The sequence below is a fragment of the Salvelinus sp. IW2-2015 genome, linkage group LG1, assembly GCF_002910315.2.
Source record: "Salvelinus sp. IW2-2015 linkage group LG1, ASM291031v2, whole genome shotgun sequence".
NCBI lineage: Eukaryota > Metazoa > Chordata > Actinopteri > Salmoniformes > Salmonidae > Salvelinus > Salvelinus sp. IW2-2015.
Window position 1 is genome coordinate 23,742,991 of NC_036838.1, and position 26,629 is coordinate 23,769,619.

Sequence of the window (26,629 nt, forward strand, 5' to 3'; positions counted from 1 at the left end):
AGAAAAAATGTGCTTATGCATTGATAAACACATCAAAGCACACAAAAGTAATAAAATAAAGATGGCACTTCTAAAAGCCTATTTCACACCATAGCCTGCTGAATTGAAATGAAAATATGTGGCACTGACTTGGCCAGGTTTGAGTTTCAGCATTGTCTAAACGAAGAGTTTGGCGTTCGGCTAGCCATGTGCGACATGCACACACAGTTACAAACCTGCCCGAGTGAGCGGGATGCTGACGAGCTTTATCCACCGTTGTAGTATGGATGAAGCCTGAGCTGGAATGGGAAGCTAACTGAAGATGGCTATCTTTAGAAACCCCTGTAGATCTAGCTTCACTCGAAGCATACCGCTCTGGTGTCACTGTCAACCAACAAACACAGACTAGCTCACAGAAAATAAGAAACACTCTTTTACACTCCCACGCGCAATAAACTGTACACACTAAAATAAGATAACATTCCTATTATTATATACTACAAACTCATACAAACTAAGCAGCAATATTCCATGAGAAGGCCTCTCATTCCACAATCATAACACAGTGCCCTTTGTTGTGTGTGCTGTGAACAGTTCAGAACAGGTTGACATCATGTATTGGGTACAACTTGTGATAAAAGAAACATCCCACCTCTCATCATACACACCTCGTGCATTAACTTGAGTATGAGTGGTCCTATGTGTGTGTCACAGGAGGTTGGTGGCATCTTAATTGGGGAGGACACGTCGGCTTGTGGTAATAGCTGGAGCGGAATAGGTGGAATGGTATCAAATACATCAAACACATAGTTTCCATGTGTTTGATGCCATTCCATTCGCTCTGTTCTGGCCATTATTATGAGACGTCCTCCCCTCAGCAGCCTCATGTGGTATGTGTACCATATTATTAGGTGTGAGGAGGTCTATTACAAGTGTTCTGGGGAATGGACCCATGAACATATCCACTTGACAGCCCTCCATGGGATCATAGAGAGGCTAGAGGAGAGACCGTGGGAATTAACTCTTTCCTGTCCACTGTCCCAGCAAGGTACTATACACATGCAGCACATCTCTTCTGGTCCACCTTAAGAGAGCGGAGAGGCAGCCTGTTGTGGGTAGAGCAGGGGTAGGCCCTCACTGGCACATGCCTGGCTCTTTAAGGCAGACTGGGGCAGTTGTATTCCTGTTTAAAGGCACACACACACAAAAAGTTATACCTCCAAATGAACCTTAAATACTAACTTCTACTCTAAATTAACAATTACGCAGAAAACAGTGTGTAAGCATCCAAATTAAGTTCTTTACCTTAACAGTAAGTTTAACACTCCTTTCGACATTAAAACATAGGCTTTTTAACATATGGATTTTTTTCCCTCCGCAATTGAGGAATTATTATAATATTATATAATATATTATAATATAAATGATTATAAACAGCCTACATATTTTCATGAGGAATTTTTTCTGAATGGCAAGCACAGTATTACATGTGCAACTAATTTTGCTATTGCAGTGTACATTTGTTGTGTCACATTTTTTAAAATTAGTCCACTGTTCATACAGCACCAAAATGTTTTACATGTCAGCAGTAAAGTTTTCAAGATATTGCATTTTGCATCATCATGTGGCCAGTGACAATTTGCTTCTTGAAAGTCCAATATCTTGAAAATTTGATTGCTGACATGGAAAACATTTTGGGACTGTATCAACAGTGGACTGATTTTAAAAAAATACTCAAATATATTTTTGGGGAGTGGATTTCTACTTTAAGAACCAGGGTTGTATGCAAACCTTCARAGTTCATTATTCACTGAAAAAATAAGGATGGAGGAGATTCAATATGAGGACAGCATATTGTGCCTCTGTGTTTCAACTCATTGATCCTCTACTTCTTGATTATTTGAATAGAATAGGCCTTAAATATCATCATACTGAGCCTCAAGACTGCAGCAAATCTTATCTGCTTGCATCCATGCCGTACTCGTGACCCTTTCCTAGCGAGTAATCGTGAGAATATGTGCATATCCATTCAATCTGAATGTAAAATGGTGTTCCAACAAATGTGTAGGAAATTGATAAATTAAATGTTGAAAGAAAAATGCAAATTATTAGTCAAATAMAAATGGCTGGGCCTTGGAGGATTTACAAGTCACATCCTAATTTAAAGGAGATGTTCGGTCATTGTAACAGGTAAACCCACTACAATAAGGAGGATATTTGTTTGGGTTCTGTACTACAACATTGCGAGCGCTGTTCGCGTACATGCTGGCGATCCATTTGTCGCGGGGGCGAGCTGGACTCCAATACAGGTGCTGATGAGGGGTTCAAACGTACAGAAGTGCAGATAAATAAATTCGCTTGAATAGTTACAAGTAATGTCAAACTTTATTTAAAGTGCATTGTCACGAGGTCTCAACAACACTCATTGACTGTACAGAGGGAATAAATAATAGAGTAAGAGACTTTAGAGCAGACTGATAGAAAGAACAGAAGGGAGAGGACAAGGACAGTTAATGGGATGTATTCAATGTTGCCTAATAAATCAGACTGTGATACCAATTATTGGTATCCATTCTGAAGCAAAGCACTGCAAAACGTGGAAAGTTTCCTTACAAGCCTGAATGTTGAATAAAATTACATGTGAACTTACTTTGCTGGTTGTCTTTGTGGTTGGTCCATCAGTGGGTCGAAATTTGAGGCAAAATATCCACTAGAAAGTTTTATTTACCCTACTTTCAGAGACCCGAGTTTTAAAGTTGGTTTAGTAATACTTGGCTGTGGATATTTTACCTAAAATGTCGACCCACTGAAAGGCCAACCCCACAAATAATCAGCAGAGTAGACTGAGTTCAAATATAATTGTATTTAATATTCGTGATAGACAAGGGACGATTAGTTTTTTTTCTATGTAATTGTACTTGGCTATTGCATGGCTAAGACAGCATAGGTACAGCGGGACTACTACAGTCAATTATGTATCATTGGATGCATTACCACACACACACACATCTCATATGTAAGTGTATGTTGACATTATCTTATTTATCTAATTTTACACCCTATTCATAATTACTATCAAATAATGTATGTCGTGCAATAAGAAAATAGTTGCCCGCGGTGTCACCAATCTACTGTCTCGGGGGCACGCGATGCTCGTTCCCGTAAATATGAAATGTGTCGTTACCTAGACTTTGCAAGTGGAGAATTTGCGGTGTAGCCGAATGAGCGTCGCGACCTACTCGCTCTGTCTGATGCGGCGGTTGAGTGTCACAGAAGTCCGGGGATTCACGTTGTTCCATCGGGCCTACTTCCATAATTCTCTCTGTATTGATGAAATACTTTTCTCTGAATAGTTAGACAAATATTATCGATTAACGCTCAGAATCTTGCTGGAGAAACTGTGGGCGAGCCAAATCTGTGTGTATTTTCCCCATATTGTTCTCATCGAAAGCAGGGTAAATATCGCTTAAATACTCACACGATGTAGCAAGCTAGCAAGCTAACGTTACGATATTGTTTAGTTTGCTAGCTAGCTGTTTAAATTCATAATTCTTGCAATTTATTCCATCGCTATAAAATGAAGACTTTACAAATGTCATTTGGAACGCAATTTACTTGGAGTTTATCGCGTTTTATTTTTGAACGCCGTGTCTTGGCGGAACCGAGGGTTTTGGTTTTATTTAAGGTAGCATGGGAAGATGCACTGGTAGCTAGTTAGCCAGCTAACGTTAGCAACTAGCTAGCTAGCTATTATAGAATACATAGCACAAGTTGCACGTATATCCATCACTCAAAGACAATTTATTCGTTATTGTAATGTTAACTTTATTCAGATTGTGGGATTGTAGTAGCTAGCTGAACTTAGCAGCTAGAAATAGACAAAAAACATAAGCAAAAGTAATTATGTGATATATGGCAAATTATACAGAGGCTGATGGCTCTTTACACTGCCCCAGTAGTACATGTAACTAGTTAGCTAATCATTACATCATAGTAATAACAACGATCATATTTTTTTCATAGACAGATACTGTATACCACAACCAATGATGTACACGTCCAGAACATAGTGCCAGGTGATCAGATAGTGTAATAATTGGTTCAAAGTTCGTCAAGGAAAGGGGTTTGCCTGTGCGCTTTGGCCCCATCTCGCTTCACCTACCGCTCTAATGCAAACAGGTAGCTTGGCCTTTTAATGTATACTAGACTTTGAGATGTTAGGCTGTACTGATGACAGGGGCTGTAGTCTTAATTGATACCAGAGTTAAATTTCATGCAGTCCTGAGCTGTGATGCTGTATAGGTGTGTGAACAATTGCTGCATTCAAAACAACTGGGCACTCAGAGAAAAACAAGCTCTAACTGGGAAAAATCTTTTGAAGGGTCATCCAACTTGGAATTCCAAGTCGGGAACTCAGGCATCTTTCTAAAGCTCAGGCTTTCCAACCTGAAGATCCCAGACCTCATGATTTTACCTAGTTTTTTTCTTAGTTCCCAGTTGTCTTGAACGCATCGTATGTCCCCTCCTTCCTCAGAAGGTGCCGTGGAGGGCATAGTGACTTGTCATGAACGAGCCCGTAGAGAGCGGTGTAGTCTCGTTTGACGAGTACGTGCGTCAGAAGGCCCGCAGTGTGCCCCAGCACCGTATGAAGGAGTTCCTGGAGTCTCTGGCCAACAAGGGCCCCGAGGCACTGCAGGAGTTCAGCCAGCAGGACGGCGACACCACCACCATGGTGTACCAGCAGGGGGGCAACTGTGTCTACACAGACAGCACTGAGGTGGCTGGCTCGCTGCTGGAGCTGGCTTGTCCGGTAAGAGGCGAGACCTTATGTGGTTCCTCCAGTAGTTCAGTTCTTTTGAATACACCTCAGGCTGCGTTTGTGCCCTTTTCCCTCATCTAGTCTATATACTTTGAAGAACAGATCACTTTACTAAATTGAGAGTAAAGTCCAACTCATACTTCAACATTGGTACTACCTATCTTATTGCTGCTATCATTGTCACTTTTGCTCTGTGATTGATTGATTTTCTCCTCTGGATGGACAGGTGCAGGTGAACTCTGCACAGATCTCACCCCAGATGGCTGCTGGTGTGCACCAGGGGTCTGAGCAGCAGATACAAGTACAGGTGAGGCCTTATTGATTCCCACTCAATTATTTTCCAGACTGGACTCAATGGCCTCCTTATCCAAGGCATATTACCAAAAGCATCAGTTAAAAATGCAATAGTACGGGAAACACCGACCCTAACCACCCTCAGACATGTGGCATATAACGCATGGTGGATGTGACAGAAGTGTATGGTGCACTGTGTTTATTCTCCTTCCCTGTGTGGTCAGGTGCAGATCCAGGGACAGCAGGGTCAGACGGTGGACCTCCAGGGCATCCCCACAGCAGCACAGCTGGTCCAGCAAGGAGAGCTCACAGAGGAGCAGCACCAGCAGGTACACACGTAGCACTCTGCATTATTGAGTACACACACTCACACCATGTATTCTACTAACCAGGTAAATGTGTTGGTTTTGTATACACCAGCCTCAGGTATTTGTTCTGTGGCTTTCAGATCCAGGCCCAGTTGGTGGCAGCGGTGTCAGGAGGTCAACAGATTAGACTACAAAGCGGTCAACAAATCCAGCATATTCAACTACAAGGGGGCCAGCAAATTCAGCTCCAAGGAGGTCAACACATTCAGCTTCAAGGGGACTTACAGGGTGGCCAACAGATTCAACTTCAAGGGGGCCAACAGATTCAACTTCAAGGGGGTCAACAGATCCAACTTCAAGGGGGTCAACAGATCCAACTTCAAGGGGGGTCAACAGATCCGAACTTCAAGGGGGTCAACAGATCCAACTTCAAGGGGGTCAACACATCCAACTTCAGGGGGGGCAACACATCCAACTTCAAGGGGGGCAACAGATCCAGCTACAAGGCGGGCAACAAATCCAGCACATTCAGCTACCAGGTGGTCAACATATTCAATTACAGGGTGGGCAGCAGATCCAGTTCCAGACAGTGGAGGCCATGTCTCCTCAGCAGCAGCAGGGCTCTCCCCGGGAGGCAGAGAGGAGAGCGGGCACCAGCGTCCTCCAACCTGCCAAGAAGCGCAAGGTGGACGTCCCCATCCAGGTGTCGTACTCCCTCCCTCAGGGCCAGCAGGGCCAGCAGGTGGTCCTGGCCCTCCCCCAGGGGCAGGGGCAGCAACAGCAGTTCCTGTCCCTCAGGCCCGACCTGCTTACTGTGGACAGCACCCACCTGTACAGCACCACAGGTACCATCACAGGTCCTGCCGGGGAGACCTGGACCATCCCTGTGTACTCCGGGGGGCAGCAGGGTGGCGTGCATCACATCGCCATCCCCCAAGAGGCTTACAACACGATGCAGGTGTCCTCCTCTGGTCACCACGACAACAAGGACAATAGGGTGGCCCACTCCTCGTCGTCGGGGACTGGGTCCGTCCAGTCGGGCGCCACGGTGTCAGTCTCCGAGACGACGACGAACGAGGAAGTGGTGCAGACGCTTTTCCCGGCGCAGTTCATGAACGGGAACATCCACGGCCCGGTGGTGGTGCAGACGGTGGGAGGGGCTTACAACGCCACGCAGCAGCTCCACATCTGGGACCCCCAGCAGCAGCAGGAACACCAAGAGCAACAGCTCCACCTACAGGTCAGAACACGACCTACATTACCTGGGTTAGACCTTGACTTTGTCTTTGACTCAGATTCCAAGGTATTTCCACAACAGTGAYGTAGATTTAGGCTGTAGTCTCCCCCAGTTAAGCAGGGGATGATTGGCTTGACTAGTGTAACACTTCAGCCTATTGTGGTGTTTTGGAAGCAAATTTCCATGTCACTAGTTTTAATGTCCCGAGTGGCGCAGCGGTCCAAGGCACTGCATCTTAGTGCAAGAGGCRTCACTGGTTCGAATCCAGTCTGCGTCACATCCGGCCGTGATTGGGAGTCCCATAGGGCGGCGCACAATTGGCCCGGGTTTGGCCGGGGTAGGTCGTCATTGTAAATAATAATTTGTTCTTAACTGACTTGCCTAGTTAAATTTTAAAAATCCATATTTTCAGTGTTTGTGTAGAAATATCCAGTAATTTTGTGTGTGGAATTGATATTTTCTACAATGAAGTCTACTCACAGGGTAAACCACAAATCGAAGAAGCATGGTGGTGTGCGTGTTAACATTTGAACTTCCTGTGTGTCCCCCTGCAGGGTCATGTGGAGTCAGAGTCCCAGGTGGAGGCCCCCCAGGAGCTGCTGCTTCCCATCTCCCTGAAGCCTGAGGAGGGCATGGACGTGTGGCGCCTCTGGGTCCAGCGCAARAACACAGAGCTGGACAAGGACGAGCAGAACAAGCTGGCACCCATCGGACGTGAGTCAACACAACACAGACTCCCACTCACTCATTAAACCGCCYTCTCCAAGTATGTTTACTTATCTCTTTTATACTCTCCTTCCTGTCTGTCTTGTTGGGTTGATTCCGAATACTGAATATATTCCACTCTGAATATTGACAGTTCTATTAGTTGGAGTTTGGATAAAAACGTCTTCTAAATGACCATATTCATCTGACCTTTTTCTCTCCCTGTGTCTCTGTGCAGGTCGTCAGGCACTGCGCTTCCAGGAGGACCTGGTGTCGAGTGCAGTGGCTGAGCTCAACGTGGCTCTGGCCCTTATGACCCAAGAGGCCCGAGGGTTGGAAGGAGAACAGTTTGAGCCTGACGCCCTCTACTACATCTTCCTGTGTATACAGAAGGTACGCGTACCACTACTACACACACTCTCTCAATGGAATTCACATATCCATACAGAAAGGATGCATTTTCACTGACATCCTYAATRCACACTCACATTTTCACTGACATCCTCAATGCACACTCACATTTTCACTGACATCCTCAATACACACTCACATTTTCACTGACATCCTCAATACACACACACACACACACACACACACACAGTTGTGGGAAAAAGTACCCAATTGTCATACTTGAGTAAAGTAAATATACCTTAATAGAAAATTTGTATTTGGTTTTAAATGTACTTAAGTATCAGAAGTAAGTATAAATCATTTCACATTCCTTATATTAAGCAAACCAGATGGCCCCATTTTTTTAAATTTTTTAATTTTTTTATTTACTGATGGCCAGGGGCACACTCCAACACTCAGACATCATTCACAAACAAAGCATTTGTGTTGAGTGAATACACCTGTTCAGAGGCAGTAGGGATGACCAGGGTTGTTCTCTTGAGAAGTGAGTGAATTGGACCATTTTCCTGTCCTGCTAAGCATTCAAAATGTAATGAGTACTTTTGGGTGTCGGGAAAATGTATGGAGTAAAAAGTATCATTATTTTCTTTAGGRATGTACTAAAGTAAAAGTTGTCAAAAATATAAATGGTAAAGTACAGATACACCAAAAAACTACTTAAGTAGTACCTTAAAGTATTTTTACTCAAGTACTTTACACTACTGCGCGCGCACACACACATACAATACAGATACTGACTGAAGTGTATTACAGTTGATTTGAGGTTGTTAATGCCGTTCTCTATTTTCTGCTGGCAGTACCTCTTTGAAAACGGACGGGTGGATGATATCTTCTCTGACCAGTACTACACACGCTTCTCCCAGTGGTTACACAAAGCCCTGGACGAGTGGAGGCCTGTCATCCATCCACTAGGTAAGATACAATCGGTTTGTGTTTCCGGGTGTAAATGTAAGAGAGAGTATAGGGAAGAAACCGCYGAAGACCTAAGGGTCAAAATGTTGTACTTTTTTTTTTTTAAGCAAGTCTGTTTTTGTGACTTCCATACCTGAGTACATTTCTGTGTTTTGGGCTGCTTCCTGTCTCTTGAGAGGAGAATGTATGGTGATTGGCCACTCTGCTCTCTCCTCCCAGGGTACATCATTCCCAGTCATGTGACAGAGGAGATGCTGTGGGAGTGTAAACAGCTGGGTGCCCACTCACCAGCCACGCTGCTCACAACACTCATGTTCTTCAACACTAAGTGAGTCATACTGGACACATGATTCTTATTTCATACTCATCGTACTAATGTATCCTGTTCACCCAATAGACTTGTGGKTCATTCCATTGGATTTCAATCACTTTTTGACTGCACCCCTTTTGATTTGAACGAAACCTTCCGTGCATATTTGTCCSAGGTGCTCAGAAAGTGACTTTTTGGACCTGAATGCCAAATCATTAATGCTCGACGTTGACCCATTTTGCATACCCCACCCTGCCACGAGATATCCATGTCTTCATCACTGGAAAAGATAAACKGTTGACTTTGATATCATTTAAAAGCTTACAGACACGGTTGTCAAAATATTTTCTAGTTTCTGAAATTTAAATCAAATATATATGCATATGTTGTAACTTGCATTCTGCTTTACATCATCTGAAGTGTTTGTTGTGCCCGCCATCTGTTGAAAAACAGCATGCTCTTGAATACAGGGTGGCTGTCGTGTTTTGGGTACGTCTGTTAATTGGAGTTATATTGTTTGTTTTTTAAAATAATTTACATTTAAAGGTTACATTATTATTTTTTTATATATATTTATTCAACATTTTATGCAAGAAATTATAAGATAGTAAATTGTTTGTAAACTTTTAAATTATATAGAACTCAACCGTTTATCTTTTCCAGTGACGAAGACATGGATGTGTCATTGTGTGGTATGCAAAATGGCTCGACTTTGAGTTCCTCCATCTCCGAAATGTTTTGKCATTCAAGTMCAAAAAGTTAATTTCTGACCGCTTCTAYCATGGGCAAATGCATATAGAACATTTCGTTCAAATCCAAKGTGGTGCGATTRAAATAAAATGGAACGACCCTTGTACTTGCCAAGTCACAATATAATTGTAATCCTATGTAGCTTTCATGTGATCAGGCCTAGTGGCTGTTGTTTTGATGGATGTGGGGTAGCTGATGTATGTGAATGCCGGGTTTTGTCTGTTGCGTGTGTGTTTTCGTTAAACGATTCTCTCTCCTGTAGGTATTTCCGTCTGACAACGGTAGAGCAGCACATGAAGGTGGCCTTCTCCAAAGTGCTGAGGCACACGAAGAAGAACCCGTCCAACCCAAAGGATAAGAGCACCAGTATCCGCTATCTGAAGGGCCATGGGCCCTTAGGAACACACCATGCAGGGCAGAAAGGTGAAGTCATCTTTAGAGTTCATAATAAAGAAAAATTAAGCTTTGTATATTTTAGTCACTCCGGATTTCCATTTTCCCAGTCACTCACTGACTGGTATTGGTCAGCTATGTGTTCCATACATTCAAAACTTTCCCTTTGGGTGCAAATTCTTTGCGCCTCTCTGACCGACCCAAGTTTGTCAACATTATGAGGTCCATAAGCCCCATCACTACTGGCTGATGATCACCTCTGACCTCTGTGATGTTTGAACTTTGCAGTGACYGATGACATGTATGAGGAGCAGACTGAGGATCCTGAGAACCCTCTGCGATGCCCAATTAAGCTGTATGATTTTTACCTCTTCAAATGGTGAGTAATGAGAACCCCCCCCCTTCTCAGTACATTTCTAGTCGCTAAGAGGATGCCCTTGCACAGGGTGACATTTTCCATGGTGTTAAATACATGCCAGGGCCTCCCGGGTGGCGCAGTGGTCTAGAGCACTGCATCGCAGTGCTATGCTGCGCCACCAGAGTCTGGGTTCGCGCCCAGGCTCTGTCGCAGCCGGCCGCGACCGGGAGGTCCGTGGGGCGACGCASAATTGGCTTAGCGTCGTCCGGGTTAGGGAGGGTTTGGCCGGTAGGGATATCCTTGTCTCATCGCGCTCCAGCGACTCCTGTGGCGGGCCGGGCGCAGTGCGCGCTAACCGAGGGGGGAGGTGCACAGTGTTTCCTCCGACACATTGGTGCGGCTGGCTTCCGGGTTGGAGGCGYGCTGTGTTAAGAAGCAGTGCGGCTTGGTTGGGTTGTGCTTCGGAGGACGCATGACTTTCGACCTTCGTCTCTCCCGAGCCCGTACGGGAGTTGTAGCGATGAGACAAGATAGTAATTACTAGCGATTGGATACCACGAAAATTGGGGAGAAAAAGGGGATAACATTTTTAAAATTAAATTAAAAAATAATATAAAAAATAATACATGCCAGAACATGCGTCTTCTACAGGAGCTCTTTGATTCATTTCTAATGATCCAATCAACGTCTAACCCCCCGTCTCGCTCAGTCCCCAGAGTGCTAAGGGGCGTAACGACGCGTACTACCTTACGCCAGAGCCCGTCGTGGCGCCCAACAGTCCCATATGGTACTCCACTCAGCCAATCACAAGTGAGCAGGTGGAGCACATGCTCACACGCATTATCATGGTGCGGGAGATCCAGGAGGCCATCGCCATGTCATCGGCCAGCATGCACTGAGCCCGGGAGGGGAGGAGGAACTGAAATGGACACACTAACCCCTGAAATCAGCCCTCCTCTCTCTCTCTCAAACGTTAATCTTTGTGGTACCTCCTTCACTCAGTAACTAACTCTAAGGACCTCCAGTGGCCTCAGTCTCAACCCATCACACCTGCCAACCATAGGTGTGGGGGAGCGACCGATAGTGTTTACAGAGTGGACTTATGGGCCTTTTTTTAAGGAATAGACTCCTGCGTTTATTCATCTAATGGCACTTATGTCACCCTCAATGCTGTTATCTTTTTTGGGATGGTCACACGTGTACGTAAGCCACCACTTCACCTAACCCCCCACCTCACTTCACCATAGAATTGTTTCCTGGACTGAAGAGACGAGTGAGATGGATTTTGACAGTCACTAAATCAGAGCTCATCATGTACTCCTGTAGGCCGTTGCAGCCCCCAATAAAGATGAAATGGTCAGAAATGGATGGTGAAATATCGGATATATATTCAGTCATATAAATATATTATACATAGTGACTTCAGAAAGTATTCGTACCACTTGACTTAGTCCACATTTTGTTACAGCCTGAATTAAAACGTTAATTTTTTTTATCTCACCCATCTACACACAATACCCCATAATGACAAAGTGGAAACATGTTTTAGAAATGTTTGCACATTTTATTGAAAATGAAATACAGAAATATCTCATTTACATAAGTATTCACACCTGAGTCAATACTTTGTCTAGGCACCTTTGACAGCGATTACAGCTGAGAGTCTTTCTGGGTAAAAGGCGCTGCATGGTCAAGCCATACAGCATTTACTGCGACGCGGCCTCCGCAGAAGTCAGAGCAAACATATTTTTTGCGCTTCGCTGAGCTGTTGTCAAGGAAGTGAGTTTGTTTATACAGGACCTCTCGCCCCCACCTACCGTCAAATCAGTCATGTCAATGCGGAGCTATACAGAGCCCCCTCTGCATTGTTAAAACATTTTGAGAGGTGCATAGCGATGCAGTGCGGAGCTTGATTTGGCCTCTGCACGCCTCAGGAGACTCCGCTTTAGCATCAAACCCTCTGACCACATTTTCGGATCAAGCATAATTTGGCTTCAAGTCTTTAAGMGCTTTCCACACCTGGATTGTGCAACATTTGTCCATTATACTTTTCAAAATTATTCCAGCTCTGTCAAATTGCTGGACAGMCATTTTCAGGTCTTRCCATAGATTTTCAAGTAGATTTAAGTCCAAACTGTAACTCGGACATTCGGGAACCATCACGGTCTTCTTGGTACGCCATAACAAATGGGTTGAATGCTTATTGACTCAAGATATTTCTGATTTTCATACATTTGTAAAAGTTTATAAAAACATAATTCCACTTTGAAATTGTGTGTAGGCCAGTGACATCTCAATTTAATAATTTTAAATTCAGATTGTGTTACAATGTGGAAAAAGTCAAGGGGTGTGAATACTTTCTGAAGGCGCTGTACACCTCCCTATGTATTTAGTTGGATAATGATTAAYCAAAAATGATTAATTTGGCTCTGTATTCCAGCATTTTGGATTTGAGATGAAATGTTTCATTTGATTGTATTTTCATATGTTTTACTGTTTAGAAATGAAAGCACTATGTRTCTAGTCCCCCCATTTTTGAAGGTGTCATAAGTATTTTGACAAATTCACTTGTAGTATTAAAGTATTCAAAATTGTAGTATTTGGTCACATTCCTAGCATGCAATGACTACAAGTGACTACAAACTTCTTGGATGCTTTTGCGGTTTGTTTTGGTTGCGTTTTCAGATTGTTGTTCGCAATAGAAATGAATGGTAAATGTATTGTGACATTTTGGAGTCACTTTTATTGTAAATAAGCTTATGTTTCTGAACACTTCTACATTAATGTGGCTGCTACCATGATTATGGATAATCATGAATGAATTGTGGATAATGAGTGAGAAGGTACAAAGATCATACCCCCAAGACATTTGAACCTCTCACCATGACCAATGACAGAGGTTAGCATTTTTGTTGTTGAGGAGCATCGTTCACTCATTATTCAGGATTCGTTCATGATTATCCATAATCTTGGTAGCATCCACAATGCACTGTTCAGAAACATATTTTATTCTTACTTAACAATAAAAGGTGACTCAAATGACACAATACATTATTCACCATTCCTATTGGGCAAAACATAATCTGAAACACAASCAAACTGCAAATGCATCCAACAAGTTTGTAGTCAAGTATGAAAATACCTTCAAATAAAAGGTGGCATTCTGTACTGTGGCCTCATAACATTTGATGTCATCCAAGATGCTAGAGTATAGGGCCAAATGTACATATTTTAACTTCTGTCCAAATAAATACGTAGGGGAATGTATATGGAAATGTACCYCCTATAACATGTTAGCCCTCACAGGGACTCTCCTGTGCCTCTTGTCCTCCAAGCKCTCAGGTCCCAGACAGGACAGGAGCCAAGAGCAGAGTGGATTACACACCAACAGACATTTAATGGGAACTCTGCTCACTTTTTTTTTTTACATGTATTTTTATTGCCATTTATGATCTCCTGTATGTATTGATATTCTAGTGGTGTTGGAGGCTAAATAAGAAAGTCTGTTTTTTTTCAAACGTGCCTTTGTACTGTGAATGAGCGAGTGTGTGGCTTTTTAAGAATTTCAGTCAGGCCTTAGCTCTTGGACTTGGGACAACCATTAGGTCAAGGGTCACTTGAAGTGATGCCCCTCCGTATTTCTTCTGTATCCTGTCTGCTCTGCAGAGGAGCCGCTGATGCATCATTCATCCTCTTATTTGGAATGGGGATCTGCAGTCATCGCAGGGTGCTGGTGGTGAAGTACTTCAGCAGGGCAGGACACAGTGATATCACTGGCAGTGTCAGCTGATGTGTGTGCAGGGTTAGGGAAGAAGGCAACGTGCCTTGCTTTGTTCCAATCCCAGCCTCGGTAACAAACCGTCCAGCAGTTTCTGAAGTAAAAAACAAACAAAAACAAAGGCCATCATTGCATGCCAGTACAGTTAACTTGACTGGTACCAAAGAGGTCTAAAGCTTAGGCAACACTTTGTTGTAAAGCATCTATATTGTGAAGGGGTGTTTACCTAAGGTGGAAGTTGTTGTCCAGTGGGAGTATTTGTGGTCCCCAAGAATATGACATCCCAGAACGTATGCCATATGGATCCTCACCCCTATGAGCAGGAGAGGATGGATGAGGCAAGAGACACAGTGAACAGGTTGCTACGCTGGTTCACAAGGTTGTTCAAACATGGTGCTACTATTAAAAGGAGCACAGTGTCTTCTATGACCTAGGTTAATGTGAGGTATTAGCGTGTAGCAGACCCCTCAACAACACGAAGACTAAAGAACAATTCAGGTTTTTTGAAGGACTTTTTACTGACTCGAGAGTTACGATACAATTCYTCTGATTTGACTCATTCGTTTTAAGTCGTTTGTTTGAACTGCTGGCCGCAATGAATTCTACAGCAGGATTAATACGGGCTCCTCCGTTGACGTGCTCCGAACAACAAATGTCGGTCATATATTCTCGCAAGTTCTACACAGCTTTGTAGAACCAAAACATACACAGCCTCTGCTCAACAAACTCGAACTCGAGAATGAATCATTTGGGATGCTGCAGTTCGCAAACAATATTATGCTTATCACCCTCAAGGCAGTCAAGCAATGCGTTCCGCCAAGACTCGCAATCTAGTCGAGTTGCGGCCACAACTCATTTCAAATGTACCGAGAAATAATTGTATTTACATGCCTAGCAATCAACAAATGTACATTGTCTAAAGCACCCTTTTACAAGTCTCAGTCACAAATGACAGCTCCAATAAGCCCCTTATGGTGAATGAGAGGGCTTGTAGAATCATGACTATTTTCAGTTTTCAGTTCATCATTCGCTGGTAAGGGTCCTGTGTTCTCTGGGCATTACTGACTCAAATGAACAAAATAAGTCGAAAGATTTGTTCTTTTGACTGAACGAGTTGAAAAGATTAGTCAGTAAAAAAGACCCGAACTTCCCCCCACTAATGAAGACAGGTTCCATGTCATCTTTTTTGAAATCATGTTATATAGCAATCAGTTAGGATGTGTGGAGTGAGTGCAAAAACAGATGACTTGGAACCACACCAGATTCAATTACTTCAGAAGTGTCGCTACCTGTGATGGGCTGGAGCTCCACAAGGCTGCAGCCATTGCTGCTGTCCAGGACGCGTACTGGGTCACTGCCCCCTGGGCCTGCACGTTAGTCACTCCCTCCCTCTGTACACAGGACTCAGGCCTATCTGAGAGGGATTATGGGCCTTTAGGTTAGGTGTATACAATTACACAATACATTATGTACAAATATAGGATCTATAACAGATGCTAACTTCAAAACCTGAAGAACATTGCAGTATCTGCTGAAAGCCATCGATACAAACATGACGAGTTGTGCACTCTACTGTCAATGTGTCACTAGAAGACTACAGCCATTGCCAACATTTGGTAAGAAGCGTATGATATATTGTTCGAAAGCAGTTTGTTACCTTGAAATGAGCCTGAGCCCAGTTGAATTCTCTCTCTATGAGGGTTGTCAAGTCATCCCCTCAGGGAACAGGCCATAGCAGCAATGCTGCATGGGGGAATAGGGAAAAGGGAAGATGACTGAAAGTGTAATGTAACCAGGAAGTAGCATGAGGTTCAGAGGCTACGTCACTGCTTGTTAGATACTACTGCACTGTCGGAGCTCTGAACACGAGCATTTCACTACACCCGCAATAACATCTGCTATGTGTATGCAACCAATAAAGTTTGATTTGAGGTGTGAATCGAGCCCAATAACCCTTGCGTCCAGGGCCAGACACATCACCGCTGCTCCAAGAAAACTAGGGAGCTAGTTGTCAACGGCAGGGTCATTACAAAAACTCTGCCATATGATGTGCTGCCTGGATCCTTATCTTAAACTAAATCTCTAAACACACAGACATCCATACACCAATATTTCCTCTCCACTTGGTGTTTTTTTGTGGAGGTTTTGTACATAGTCCGGTGCTTCATCAGTCCTTGCCAGCAAGAGGGCCCCTGTTGTCTCCTTGTCCAATCCAAGGCGGACTTTCAGCTGGGAGTGGGGCTCAGCCCTCAATGCCAGCCATCACCTTGGCAAGGACTGGAAGATGTCCATGATATTCCTTTGACCCATTTAGGGGGAAGAWTATTGGATTTAAATCACAGTGATTTTTGAAAACACCTCTGGGTATTAAGATGTATTTTTTACAAGTGACATTCAAATGAACAATCTCTTTCATGATATAATCCTTGACTGTGTGTTTGACCATATAAGCCTTATGTACCATAATGTAATAGGCATGTAAATACATTGCCTCAACACCCAATACCTTGAACAGAGGCTCCATATGGCTTATTGATGACAGCGAACTCTGGATGTGGGAGAATCAGACCTCTTTGAAGGTGCTTGGCCAGAACGTTGGGGTGAATATTACTCAGCTGCTGAGTGAACTGTCGCAGCTCGATGAACCTCTTTTAGCAGTGTGGACACTTGCCGCAATCACATACCGGGCATCAGTGCAAGAGGCGTCACTAGTACCTAGTTCGAATCCAGGCTGTATCACATCCGGCCGTGATTGGGAGTCCCATAGGGCGGCGCACAATGGTCCCAGCGTCGTCCGGGTTTGGCCGGAGTAGGCCGCCATTGTAAATAAGAATTTGTTCTTAACTGACTTGCCTAGTTAAAAAATATTTTAAAAAATACTTTAAAAAAGCAAGAGTCGACTAGCATATGAACGCGGCAACTGACACCGAGGATAAGGGAGTCTATTCTGATCCACCACCAGTTGCATTTCCTTTCTGTTTCTCCAGGCGAATTTTGCGTGAAGGGTCGATTAATCTCAGATTCGGTCTCTTGTCAGAGAGACCCTGGTGCTGGTGCCTCTCGTCTCGATGCAGAAGCATGTGTCCGCGTGAGCAATGATGCTGGTGCTCCCCTCGGTATGTGACAAATATTGCTCGTTCTCCCTGAGCGAATTAGCATTTCACATGTGCTTATAAAATCCTTATTACAAGTCAGCGTTCCCGTCCTGTAGTTGTTTATGACAACTAGCCTACTTTAAAAATTTTATAAAGCTCATGTCGGCTTGTGTCTGAAGCTGAAAACACTGTAATCATAGTGGTGGTTGATTTCTTCACACCGGAAATTCTGTATATTGACTTCCCATTTTTCAGATTCGCACAAACACGTGAATGATTCTACAACGTTAGAAATGCTGCAGCGAATGGATATCCAGTCTGAGCTATGMATTGTGCGAATAGGCTACGCAAATACTTTCATAATGCAGTTATTTTGGAGTTGAGGCTAATCGTTTTGGGAATATTATTGGAGGGAAGGGAACATTATATTCAGTCAGTGGGCACACGTGTTTCATGAACAACATTATCGTGAACAACAATAGTGGAATCGGTGGTTTGCCTTAAAATTAAAATTCCCGCATTGAAACATGTAAACTGATACAAATAGTGGAATCATGACACAGACTAGATCACGCTCAACAAGGTTGGCAATGGCATGTTTGTTATATATATATTCAACAAAATACAATAATTTGTTAATTTGAAAAAAGAACAAATCAGTTGAAATTGCACTGTGGGTGTATTAGACTTCAGAATTGCATTGGGGCTTATACATTTATGTACTGAGTTTTCATCAATATTAGCGCCATACCTATGGATCTTGGCACCCACAGAACACAACTGTGAAGAGTTTACACAAACATTAGCATTGTAGCGCTTATTGAAGGACTTTAAATGTGGGAAATTAACTCATTATTGATGTTTGTTGAATTTATATAACATTCCAATTTTGTTTAATATTCTAGTCCAAGTGTGGCATGATTCAATTATTTTTGCGTTTGCAGCTGATTTAATTGGGGACTTTTATTTTGAAGTCAAACCGCAGATTCCACTATTGCTGCTCAAGCTAATGTTGTTCACGACACATCACACATGGCCCGACTGAATATTCAATGGGCCAGCCTGCAAATTCCGATTTGACAATACATCTTGCTGAGATGTCAGTCCACCATTCTGTCCTCGCCTAAAGAGTGATTAAAAAAAAAAAAAAAAACATTGATTGATGTCCAAATTCTGCGGCTGCCGAGATGAAGATTACGGACAGCGTGTTGCGAAGTTTTAGGGTTGCTAGGACATTCCGGGAGAATTCGCAGAAAGTCAACTGTGTGGACTACAGCTCGAACGGCGAGAGTGCAATATCTAGTAGCGACGACGACTCCATTGTTTTATATGACTGTCAGGAGGGAAAGTGAGCACAATTAATCTTGTTTCATCAGCTGCAGTTTGCATGCCGTAACCTACACGTGCACAAAACAGGCTAGAAGACACATTTTCTGTGTGGGGCCTGTTGTTTGGGAACATCCCCGAGCTCTAGTCCCACATGGAGGTTGATTGTTCAAGTGGGCAAAAAAAGGTGTCCGAAAATATAATAATTCATGTTATATTACAATTATAATCTAAGGCTGGAAAATTATACACCCATCAAGACATGGTTAATAATACTGTACAGTTTAAATACAAATAGTTGGCATAGAATGAAGATTATTTTATTAGAAAACGGAAACACTGCATTACATAACCACAACATGTTTAACTTTGACATAAGTTACTGTGAATGAGAGAGAATCAAAGCTTTAATGTACCGTGTTGTCAAATTGTCTTGTCTTGTGTCATCATGTCCCCTTCTGCCCTCACCCCACTTCAGACCAATACGGACCCTGTACAGTAAGAAGTACGGAGTAGACCTTATCCGGTATACACACGGGGATGCCAACACAGTGGTCTACAGCTCCAACAAACTAGATGGTAGGAATTTCTGGAAGTTGAACAGGTCTAATGCTGCGTTTACACAGGCAGCCCAATTATTATATTTTTTCCACCAGTTGGTCTTTTGACAAATCACATAAGATATTTTTACAGCAGATCATTTTCAGGCTGATCTGATTGGACAAAATACCAAAGAGTGAAAAGAATATCAGAATTGGCCTGCCTGTGTAAACACAGCCTAATAAACAAAGCGGTCAAGCCAACATACAGTATGTTAGTGTGTGCAGTGTTTTCCCTGTATTTTATAAAGTGGGGCGCAAAGATGCTAAAAACATGATGGGCTGCTTCCATAAAATTAAATCAAACACGTGTTTGTGTCAGTTTTACAAAAGTATGACCTCACTCATGTCCTCTCTGTGACTCATCCAGATACCATCCGATACCTGTCTCTCACTGACAACAAGTACATCCGCTACTTCCCTGGGCACACTGATAGGTGAGACAACACTTTTGAGGGATTCATATACAGTTAATGGTTGTTTGGACACTAACATTGATTACACACTGTGTGGATGTTGTCAGGGTTGTTGCTCTCTCCATGTCACCGGTGGATGACACGTTTATCTCTGGTTCCTTGGATATGACCATACGACTCTGGGATCTGCGCTCTCCAAACTGTCAGGTGAATAAGAGCAGCCTTTAGAAGCCACAATTCTTTCACTGTGCTCTTTAGATGAGCTTGTGAAAAGACATATCAATGTATTTTATATCATGTAACAGGCCTTGAAATGTGTGTTTCTTTGTCTTAGGGTCTTACTAATCCTTTGGGGAAGCCTGTTTGCTCCTATGATCCCGAGGGCCTGATATTTGCTGCTGGGGTCGACTCTGAGGCGATTAAACTGTACGACCTCCGCTCCTTTGACAAGGTAACATTGGAAATGTATTAGTGTTTGTAATGTACTATTTGTTTATTATGTATGTACAGTGCCAGTGAAAAGTTTGGACACACCTACTCATTCAAGGGTTTTTCTTTATTTATGAAAACATACAGCTGGCGGGTTATACACTGTATCGGCAGGATAGAACAGCAGCCTCTGGTAAGACAAGGGTTGGTGGTCTATGTATATTCGTAAACAACAGCTGGTGCACGATATCTAAGGAAGTCTCAAGGTTTTGCTCGCCTGGGGTAGAGTAGCTCATGATAAGCTGTAGACCACACTATCTACCTATATTCTTCATAGCTGTGTATTTACCACCACAAACCGATGCTGGCACTAAGACCGCACTGAGCTGTATATGACCATTAGCAAACAGGAAACCGCTCATCCAGAGGTGGTGCTCCTAGTGGCCGGGGACTTTAATGCAGGGGAACTTAAATCCGTTTGACCTAATTTCTACCAGCATGTTAAATGTGTAATCAGAGGGGAGAAAACTCTAGACCACCTTTACTCCACACACAGAGACACGTACAAAGCTCTCCCTCGCAATCCATTTGGCAAATTTGACCATAATTCTATCCTCCTGATTCCTGCTTACAAGCAAAAATTTCAGATGAAGCAGATGCAAAGCTACAGGGCTGTTTTGCTAGCACAGACTGGAATATGTTCCGGGATTCTTCAGATGGCATTGAGGAGTACACCACATCAGTCACTGGCTTCATCAATAAGTGCATCGATGACATCGTCCCCACAGTGACTGTACGTACATACCCCAACCAGAAGCTATGGATTATAGGCAACATCCACAGTGAGCTAAAGGGTAGAGCTGCCGATTTCAAGGAGCGGGACTCTAACCCGGAACCTTATAAGAAATCCCGCTATGCCCTCCGATGAACCATCAAACAGGCAAAGCGTCAATACAGGACTAAGATCGAATCTTACTACATCGGCTCCGACGCTCGTCGGATGTGGCAGGGCTTGCAAACTATTACATGCTACAAAGGGAAGCACAGCCGCGAGCTGCCCAGTGATACGAGCCTACCAGACAAGCTAAATTACTTCTATGCTCGCTTCGAGGCAAGTAACACTGAAACAAGCATGAGAGCATCAGCTGTTCCGGACAACTGTGTGATCACACTCTCCGTAGCCGATGTGAGTAAGACCTTTAAACAGGTCAACATTCACAAGGCCGCAGGGCCAGAAGGATTACCAGGACGCGTACTCCGAGCATGCGCAGACCAACTAGCAAGTGTCTTCACTGACATTTTCAACCTCTCCCTGTCTGAGTCTGTAATACCAACATGTTTCAAGCAGACCACCATAGTCCCTGTGCCCAAGAACACTAAGGTAACCTGCCCAAATAACTACCGACCCGTAGCACTCACGTCTGTAGCCATGAAGTTCTTCGAAAGGCTGTTCATGGCTCACATCAACACCATTATCCCAGAAACCCTAGATGCACTCCAATTTGCATACCGCCCCAACAGATCCACAGATTATGCAATCTCTATTGCACTCCACACTGCCCTTTCACAGCTGGACAAAAGGAACACCTATGTGAAAATGCTATTTATTGACTACAGCTCAGCGTTCAACACCATAGTGCCCTCAAAGCTCATCACTAAGCTAAGGACCCTGGGACTAAACACCTCCCTCTGCAACTGGATCCTGGACTTCCTGACGGGCCGCCACCAGGTGGTACGGGTAGGTAACAACACATCTGCCACGCTGATCCTCAACACGGGGGCCCCTCGGGGGTGCGTGCTCAGTCCCCTCCTGTACTCCCTGTTCACTCATGACTGCATGGCCAGGCACGACTCCAACACCATCATTAAGTTTGCAGACGACACAACAGTGGTAGGCCTGATCACCCACAACGACGAGACAGCCTATAGGGAGGAGGTCAGAGACCTGGCCGTGTGGTGCCAGGACAACAACCTCTCCCTCAACGTGATCAATACAAAGGAGATGATTATAGACTACAGGAAAAGGAGGACCGAGCACGCCCCCATTCTCATCGACGGGGCTGCAGTGGAGCAGGTTGAGAGCTTCAAGTTCATTGGTGTCCACATCACCAACAAACTAACATGGTCCAAGCACACCAAGACAGTCGTGAAGAGGGCACGACAAAACCTATTCCCCTTCAGGAGACTGAAAAGATTTGGCATGGGTCCTCAGATCTTAAAAAAGTTATACAGCTGCACCATCGAGAGCATCCTGACTGGTTGCATCACTGCCTGGTGTAGCAACTGCTCGGCCTCCGACCGCAAGGCACTACAGAAGGTAGTGTGTACGGCCCAGTACATCACTGGGGCCAAGCTTCCTGCCGTCCAGGACCTCTATACCAGGCGGTGTCAGAGGAAGGCCCTAAAAATTGTCAAAGACTCCAGCCACCCTAGTCATAGACTGTTCTCTGTGCTACTGTACGGCAAGCGGTACCAGAGCGCCAAGTCTAGGTCCAGGAGGCTTCTAAACAGCTTCTACCCCCAAGCCATAAGACGGCTGAACATCTAATCAAATGACCATTTGCATTGCCCCCCCCCCCCCCTTTTGCGCTGCTGCTGCTCTCTGTTTATTATCTATGCATAGTCACTTTAATAACTCTACCTACATGTACACGTTATCTCAATTACCTCGACTAACTGGTGCCCCCACACATTGACTCTGTACCGGTACCCTCTGTATATAGCCTCGCTATTGTTATTTTACTGCTGCTCTTTAATTATTTGTTACTTTTATTTCATTTTTTTGTTGGTATTTTTCTTAACTGCATTGTTGGTTAAGGGCTTGTATTCAGCATTTCACTGTAAGGTCTACACCTGTTGTATTTGGCGCATGTGACAAATACGATTTGATTTGAAGCTGTCATCAATCAAAGCAAAGGGCGGCTACTTTGAAGAGTCTCAAACATAAAATATATTTTGATTTGTTTAACACTTTTTTGGTTATTACATGATTCCATATGTGTTATTTCATAGTTTTGATGTAGAAAATAGTAAAATAAAGTAAAACCCTGGAATGAGTAGGTGTGTACAAACTTTTGACTGTGTGTGGTGTGTATGTAAGCTTTTACTGTTAGAAAATGTATATGATGATCGCCCTCAGTTGTGAGTTGTTGTGGTGATGTCAATTTGTTGTTTACTTGTGTTCAGGGCCCATTCGCCTCCTTTGAGACTCTGTTTAGCCGTGTCTGTGAGTGGACTGGACTGAAGTTCAGCAGGGACGGGAAGCAGATTCTCATCTCTACCAACGGGGGTGCTATTCGGATCCTAGATGCCTTCAATGGATCTGTGCTGCACACTTTCTCAGTGAGAGAACCGTTACCACACTGCACTGATAGACCGGAAGTGCATATTCTTCACACACATATCTACGAGTATGCACATCACAGGAGGTTGTTAGCACCTTAATTGGGGAGAACTGGCTCGTGGTAATGTCTGGAACGGAATTAGTGGAATGGTATCAAATAGTGTTTGATGCCATTCCATTTGCTCTGTTCCCGCCATCATTATTAGCCGTTCTCCGCTAAGCAGCATCATGTGATGCACATAGCTGTGTCTAGTAAATACATAGTTGTTTTCGGACTGGCTGAATCAAACGTGTCTCCCCTGTGTATTCTGTAGGGCTACAACAACAGTAAAGGCATTTCATTGGAGGCCTGCTTCACCCCAGACTCAGACTTTGTCATGATTGGTAAGCCCGACACCTCCAATTCCCATCATTAGGACTTAGCAAACTAGGCCGTCTTACCCAGCCCTCCCTGATCCACCAAAGTCTGTCAGAACAACTCAAGCCAATTCCAGAGTCACCAATTAGCCATTTGACCCTATGAACTGATATTATTACTCTGCCTATCAGTCCATATGTTTGTCAAACTTTTGTCCCCCAATCCATAACCACCTAACCCTCATGTTGTCCTTTATGCCCCAGGTTCAGAGGATGGGAGGGTCCATGTGTGGAGTACAGAGAGTGGGATGAAAATAGCTGTTCTGGACGGGAAGCATTCAGGACCAATCAACACACTGCAGTTTAACCCTAAATACATGACGTTTGCCAGCGCCTGCTCCAATATGGTGAGATATACACACACACACACTTTCATCAGCCTAAACACACCCACACAACCATGCTTAGACACACATTAATTGTCTCTAATTTGCCCCTGCCAAAATCTACCACACGCTCTCTCTCTCTCTGCAGGCGTTCTGGCTTCCCTGTGTAGGAGACTGATAAAGGTGTGGGACCACAGAGACAAACTGTCATCATCATTACCCAGGATGCCTTTCTCCTTTCATGTTGCTCTGAGTATACAGAGACTGAACACTATGGACTCTAACGGCACCATATGAAATTGTAGGCACATTAAGGCATTGGTGAAAGGGATTCCACTGACGATTAACCACGAGGAGAACTGTCACTCTGTAAACTGATTTATTTGCCAAATGAGGAAGATTACATGAGGGAATCACTAGAGCTGTGGGAGACAGTAGTTATTGTCCACTGTGACAGGTGCTTGTTGAAAAGTTTTTATATGAGTAGAGAATACCCGTGGTGTACTACTGACAAACACTTGTTTTTATAGATTTCGTTTTTTTCAACTGTGATTCTGAGCAAGGTGCCACAATGTATTAATTAGCAGACAATTATGACCTTTTAACTTTTTAATACAGTGACAACTCCAATCAAGTATGCATTTTAACTGCGGAGACATGTTTTATTGGGAATTCAATATTTGTTTATTTTGTACTGTTTATTCAGAAAGTATTAATGTGTTTTACGTCTAATGTACTTAAACTGGTGTTTTTCATTGGTGAAAACCAATGAAATACCAATGAAATATGTGTGCGTGCACTCGTTGTCTGAAGGACAAGTGGATAAACAGGTTCATGTTTATCCCTGCATGTTTTTCTTTTTTCAAAAGTCTTATGGAATGTAGGCCTACATTGAACACCACACGTTGACTGCTACTTTAGGCTGAATGACAGAACAGCTATTTCCATGGTAATAAAACCTTTTTTGCACTGTTGGTTAGAGCCTGTAAGTAAGGTCTACACCTGTTGTATTCTGCGCACGTGACAAATAAACTTTGATTTGATGAAGGTTTCGCTTGGAGAAGTTTTAGCGGCTGGTCACAAAAAACTGTTTTGTTGTTCACTGAAGTCCACAAGCGAAGGGAAAATATTTGTTTTGTATGTTTGTTATGTGAGGCCAGCTCACCAGCTGTATGGAGTTGATATGTTTCTGCTTGAGTTGCTGCAGAGAGCGTTTGGCCTCCTCCTGTAAAGGGAATGCCAGRCCCGTAAGAGTCTGGTGCCTTTTGTTCAAACCAAACTCCATTGTCACCTGTAGGGGGCAACATATAACCATATACCACACATCAATAATGGATTTAATTAGACATAATCTACAAAGAACAAGTTACAGCACAAGGAAAAGTGGTTATCCACAACAAATCAATAAAAAAAGAGATGCAGGTGAAATGCTTTGTATAAAATGTGTCTTGTGGCTTAAAGATCTTTCTTGGGCCACTATACCTATTTTGCCCCTTTACTACACGGAACCCTATTAATCCACCACGGCTGGTCTGCCGACGGAACCGCACAAGGATGTCCCCACATGAGGAGGCTACAACAGACTTCATCCGTTGCGACGTCCCTCTAAGGCCCCTCTGCTAGCTTGCTATCCCCGGCCCGCTAGCTGTCTGAATCACTGTGTCTCCAGCCAGCTTAACTGCTCACTGGACCCCTATGATCACTCGGCTATGCATGCCTCTCCCTAATGTCAATATGCCTTGTCCATTGCTGTTCTGGTTAGTGATTATTGTCTTATTTCACTGTAGAGCCTCTAGCCCTGCACAATATGCCTTAGCTAACCCTTCAGTTCCACCTCCCACACATGCAGTGACATCACCTGGTTTAAATGATGTTTCTAGAGACAATATCTCTCTCATCGTCACTCTATGCCTAGGTTTACCTCCACTGTATTCATATCCTACCATACCTTTGTCTGTACATTATGCCTTGAATCTATGCTATCGCGCCCAGAAACCTGCTCCTTTTACTCTCTGTTCCGAACGTACTAGACAACCAGTTCTTATAGCCTTTAGCCGTACCCTTATCCTACTCCTCCTCTGTTCCTCTGGTGATGTAGAGGTTAATCCAGGCCCTGCAGTGCCTAGCTCTACTCCCATTCCCCAGGCGCTCTCATTTGTTGACTTCTGTAACCGTAAAAGCCTTGGGTTCATGCATGTTAACATTAGAAGCCTCCTCCCCAAGTTTGTTTTATTCACTGCTTTAGCACACTCTGCCAACACAGATGTCCTAGCCATGTCTGAATCCTGGCTTAGAAGACCACCAAAAACCCTGAAATTTCCATCCCTAACTATGACATTTTCCGACAAGATAGAACTGCCAAAGGGGGCGGAGTGGCAATCTACTGCAGAGATAGCCTGCAGAGTTCTGTCACACTATCCAGGT

The 26,629-nt window shown here is 43.7% G+C and overlaps 2 protein-coding genes and 1 long non-coding RNA gene across 5 annotated transcripts; 2 read left to right on the plus strand and 1 right to left on the minus strand.

Moving 5' to 3' along the window:
• The first annotated feature begins 3,126 nt into the window (after positions 1-3,126).
• LOC111963314 (transcriptional regulator QRICH1) lies at positions 3,127-13,072 on the plus strand. The gene is given in 13 exon segments (XM_070443282.1): positions 3,127-3,434; positions 4,514-4,789; positions 5,025-5,105; positions 5,317-5,421; positions 5,541-5,786; positions 5,789-6,640; positions 7,192-7,351; positions 7,581-7,735; positions 8,551-8,665; positions 8,885-8,993; positions 9,988-10,148; positions 10,407-10,497; positions 11,186-13,072. Coding segments are annotated over 12 exon segments (2,511 nt in total). The 5' UTR covers positions 3,127-3,434; positions 4,514-4,543; the 3' UTR covers positions 11,376-13,072.
• A 310-nt stretch (positions 13,073-13,382) lies between these two features.
• On the minus strand, positions 13,383-19,177 carry LOC111963325 (uncharacterized). Of its 3 annotated transcripts, none has more exons than XR_002877246.2 (5): positions 19,092-19,177; positions 15,912-15,997; positions 15,544-15,668; positions 14,481-14,567; positions 13,383-14,348 (listed from the first exon to the last, which is right to left on the minus strand). It is a non-coding gene; the product is annotated as an uncharacterized lncRNA (long non-coding RNA). The 3 variants fall into 3 exon arrangements; XR_002877245.2 differs by lacking the exon at positions 19,092-19,177 and adding an exon at positions 16,761-17,728; XR_002877244.2 differs by lacking the exon at positions 19,092-19,177 and having other exon boundaries at positions 15,912-17,728.
• Positions 18,294-25,253, plus strand: LOC111963203 (WD repeat-containing protein 82). The gene is made up of 9 exons (XM_023986502.2): positions 18,294-18,697; positions 19,154-19,254; positions 19,645-19,711; positions 19,798-19,897; positions 20,025-20,141; positions 23,306-23,461; positions 23,777-23,846; positions 24,084-24,226; positions 24,354-25,253. The coding sequence occupies exons 1-9, from the start codon at positions 18,537-18,539 to the stop codon at positions 24,381-24,383; spliced, it is 945 nt and encodes a 314-aa protein (XP_023842270.1). The 5' UTR covers positions 18,294-18,536; the 3' UTR covers positions 24,384-25,253.
• Positions 25,254-26,629: the final 1,376 nt, after the last annotated feature.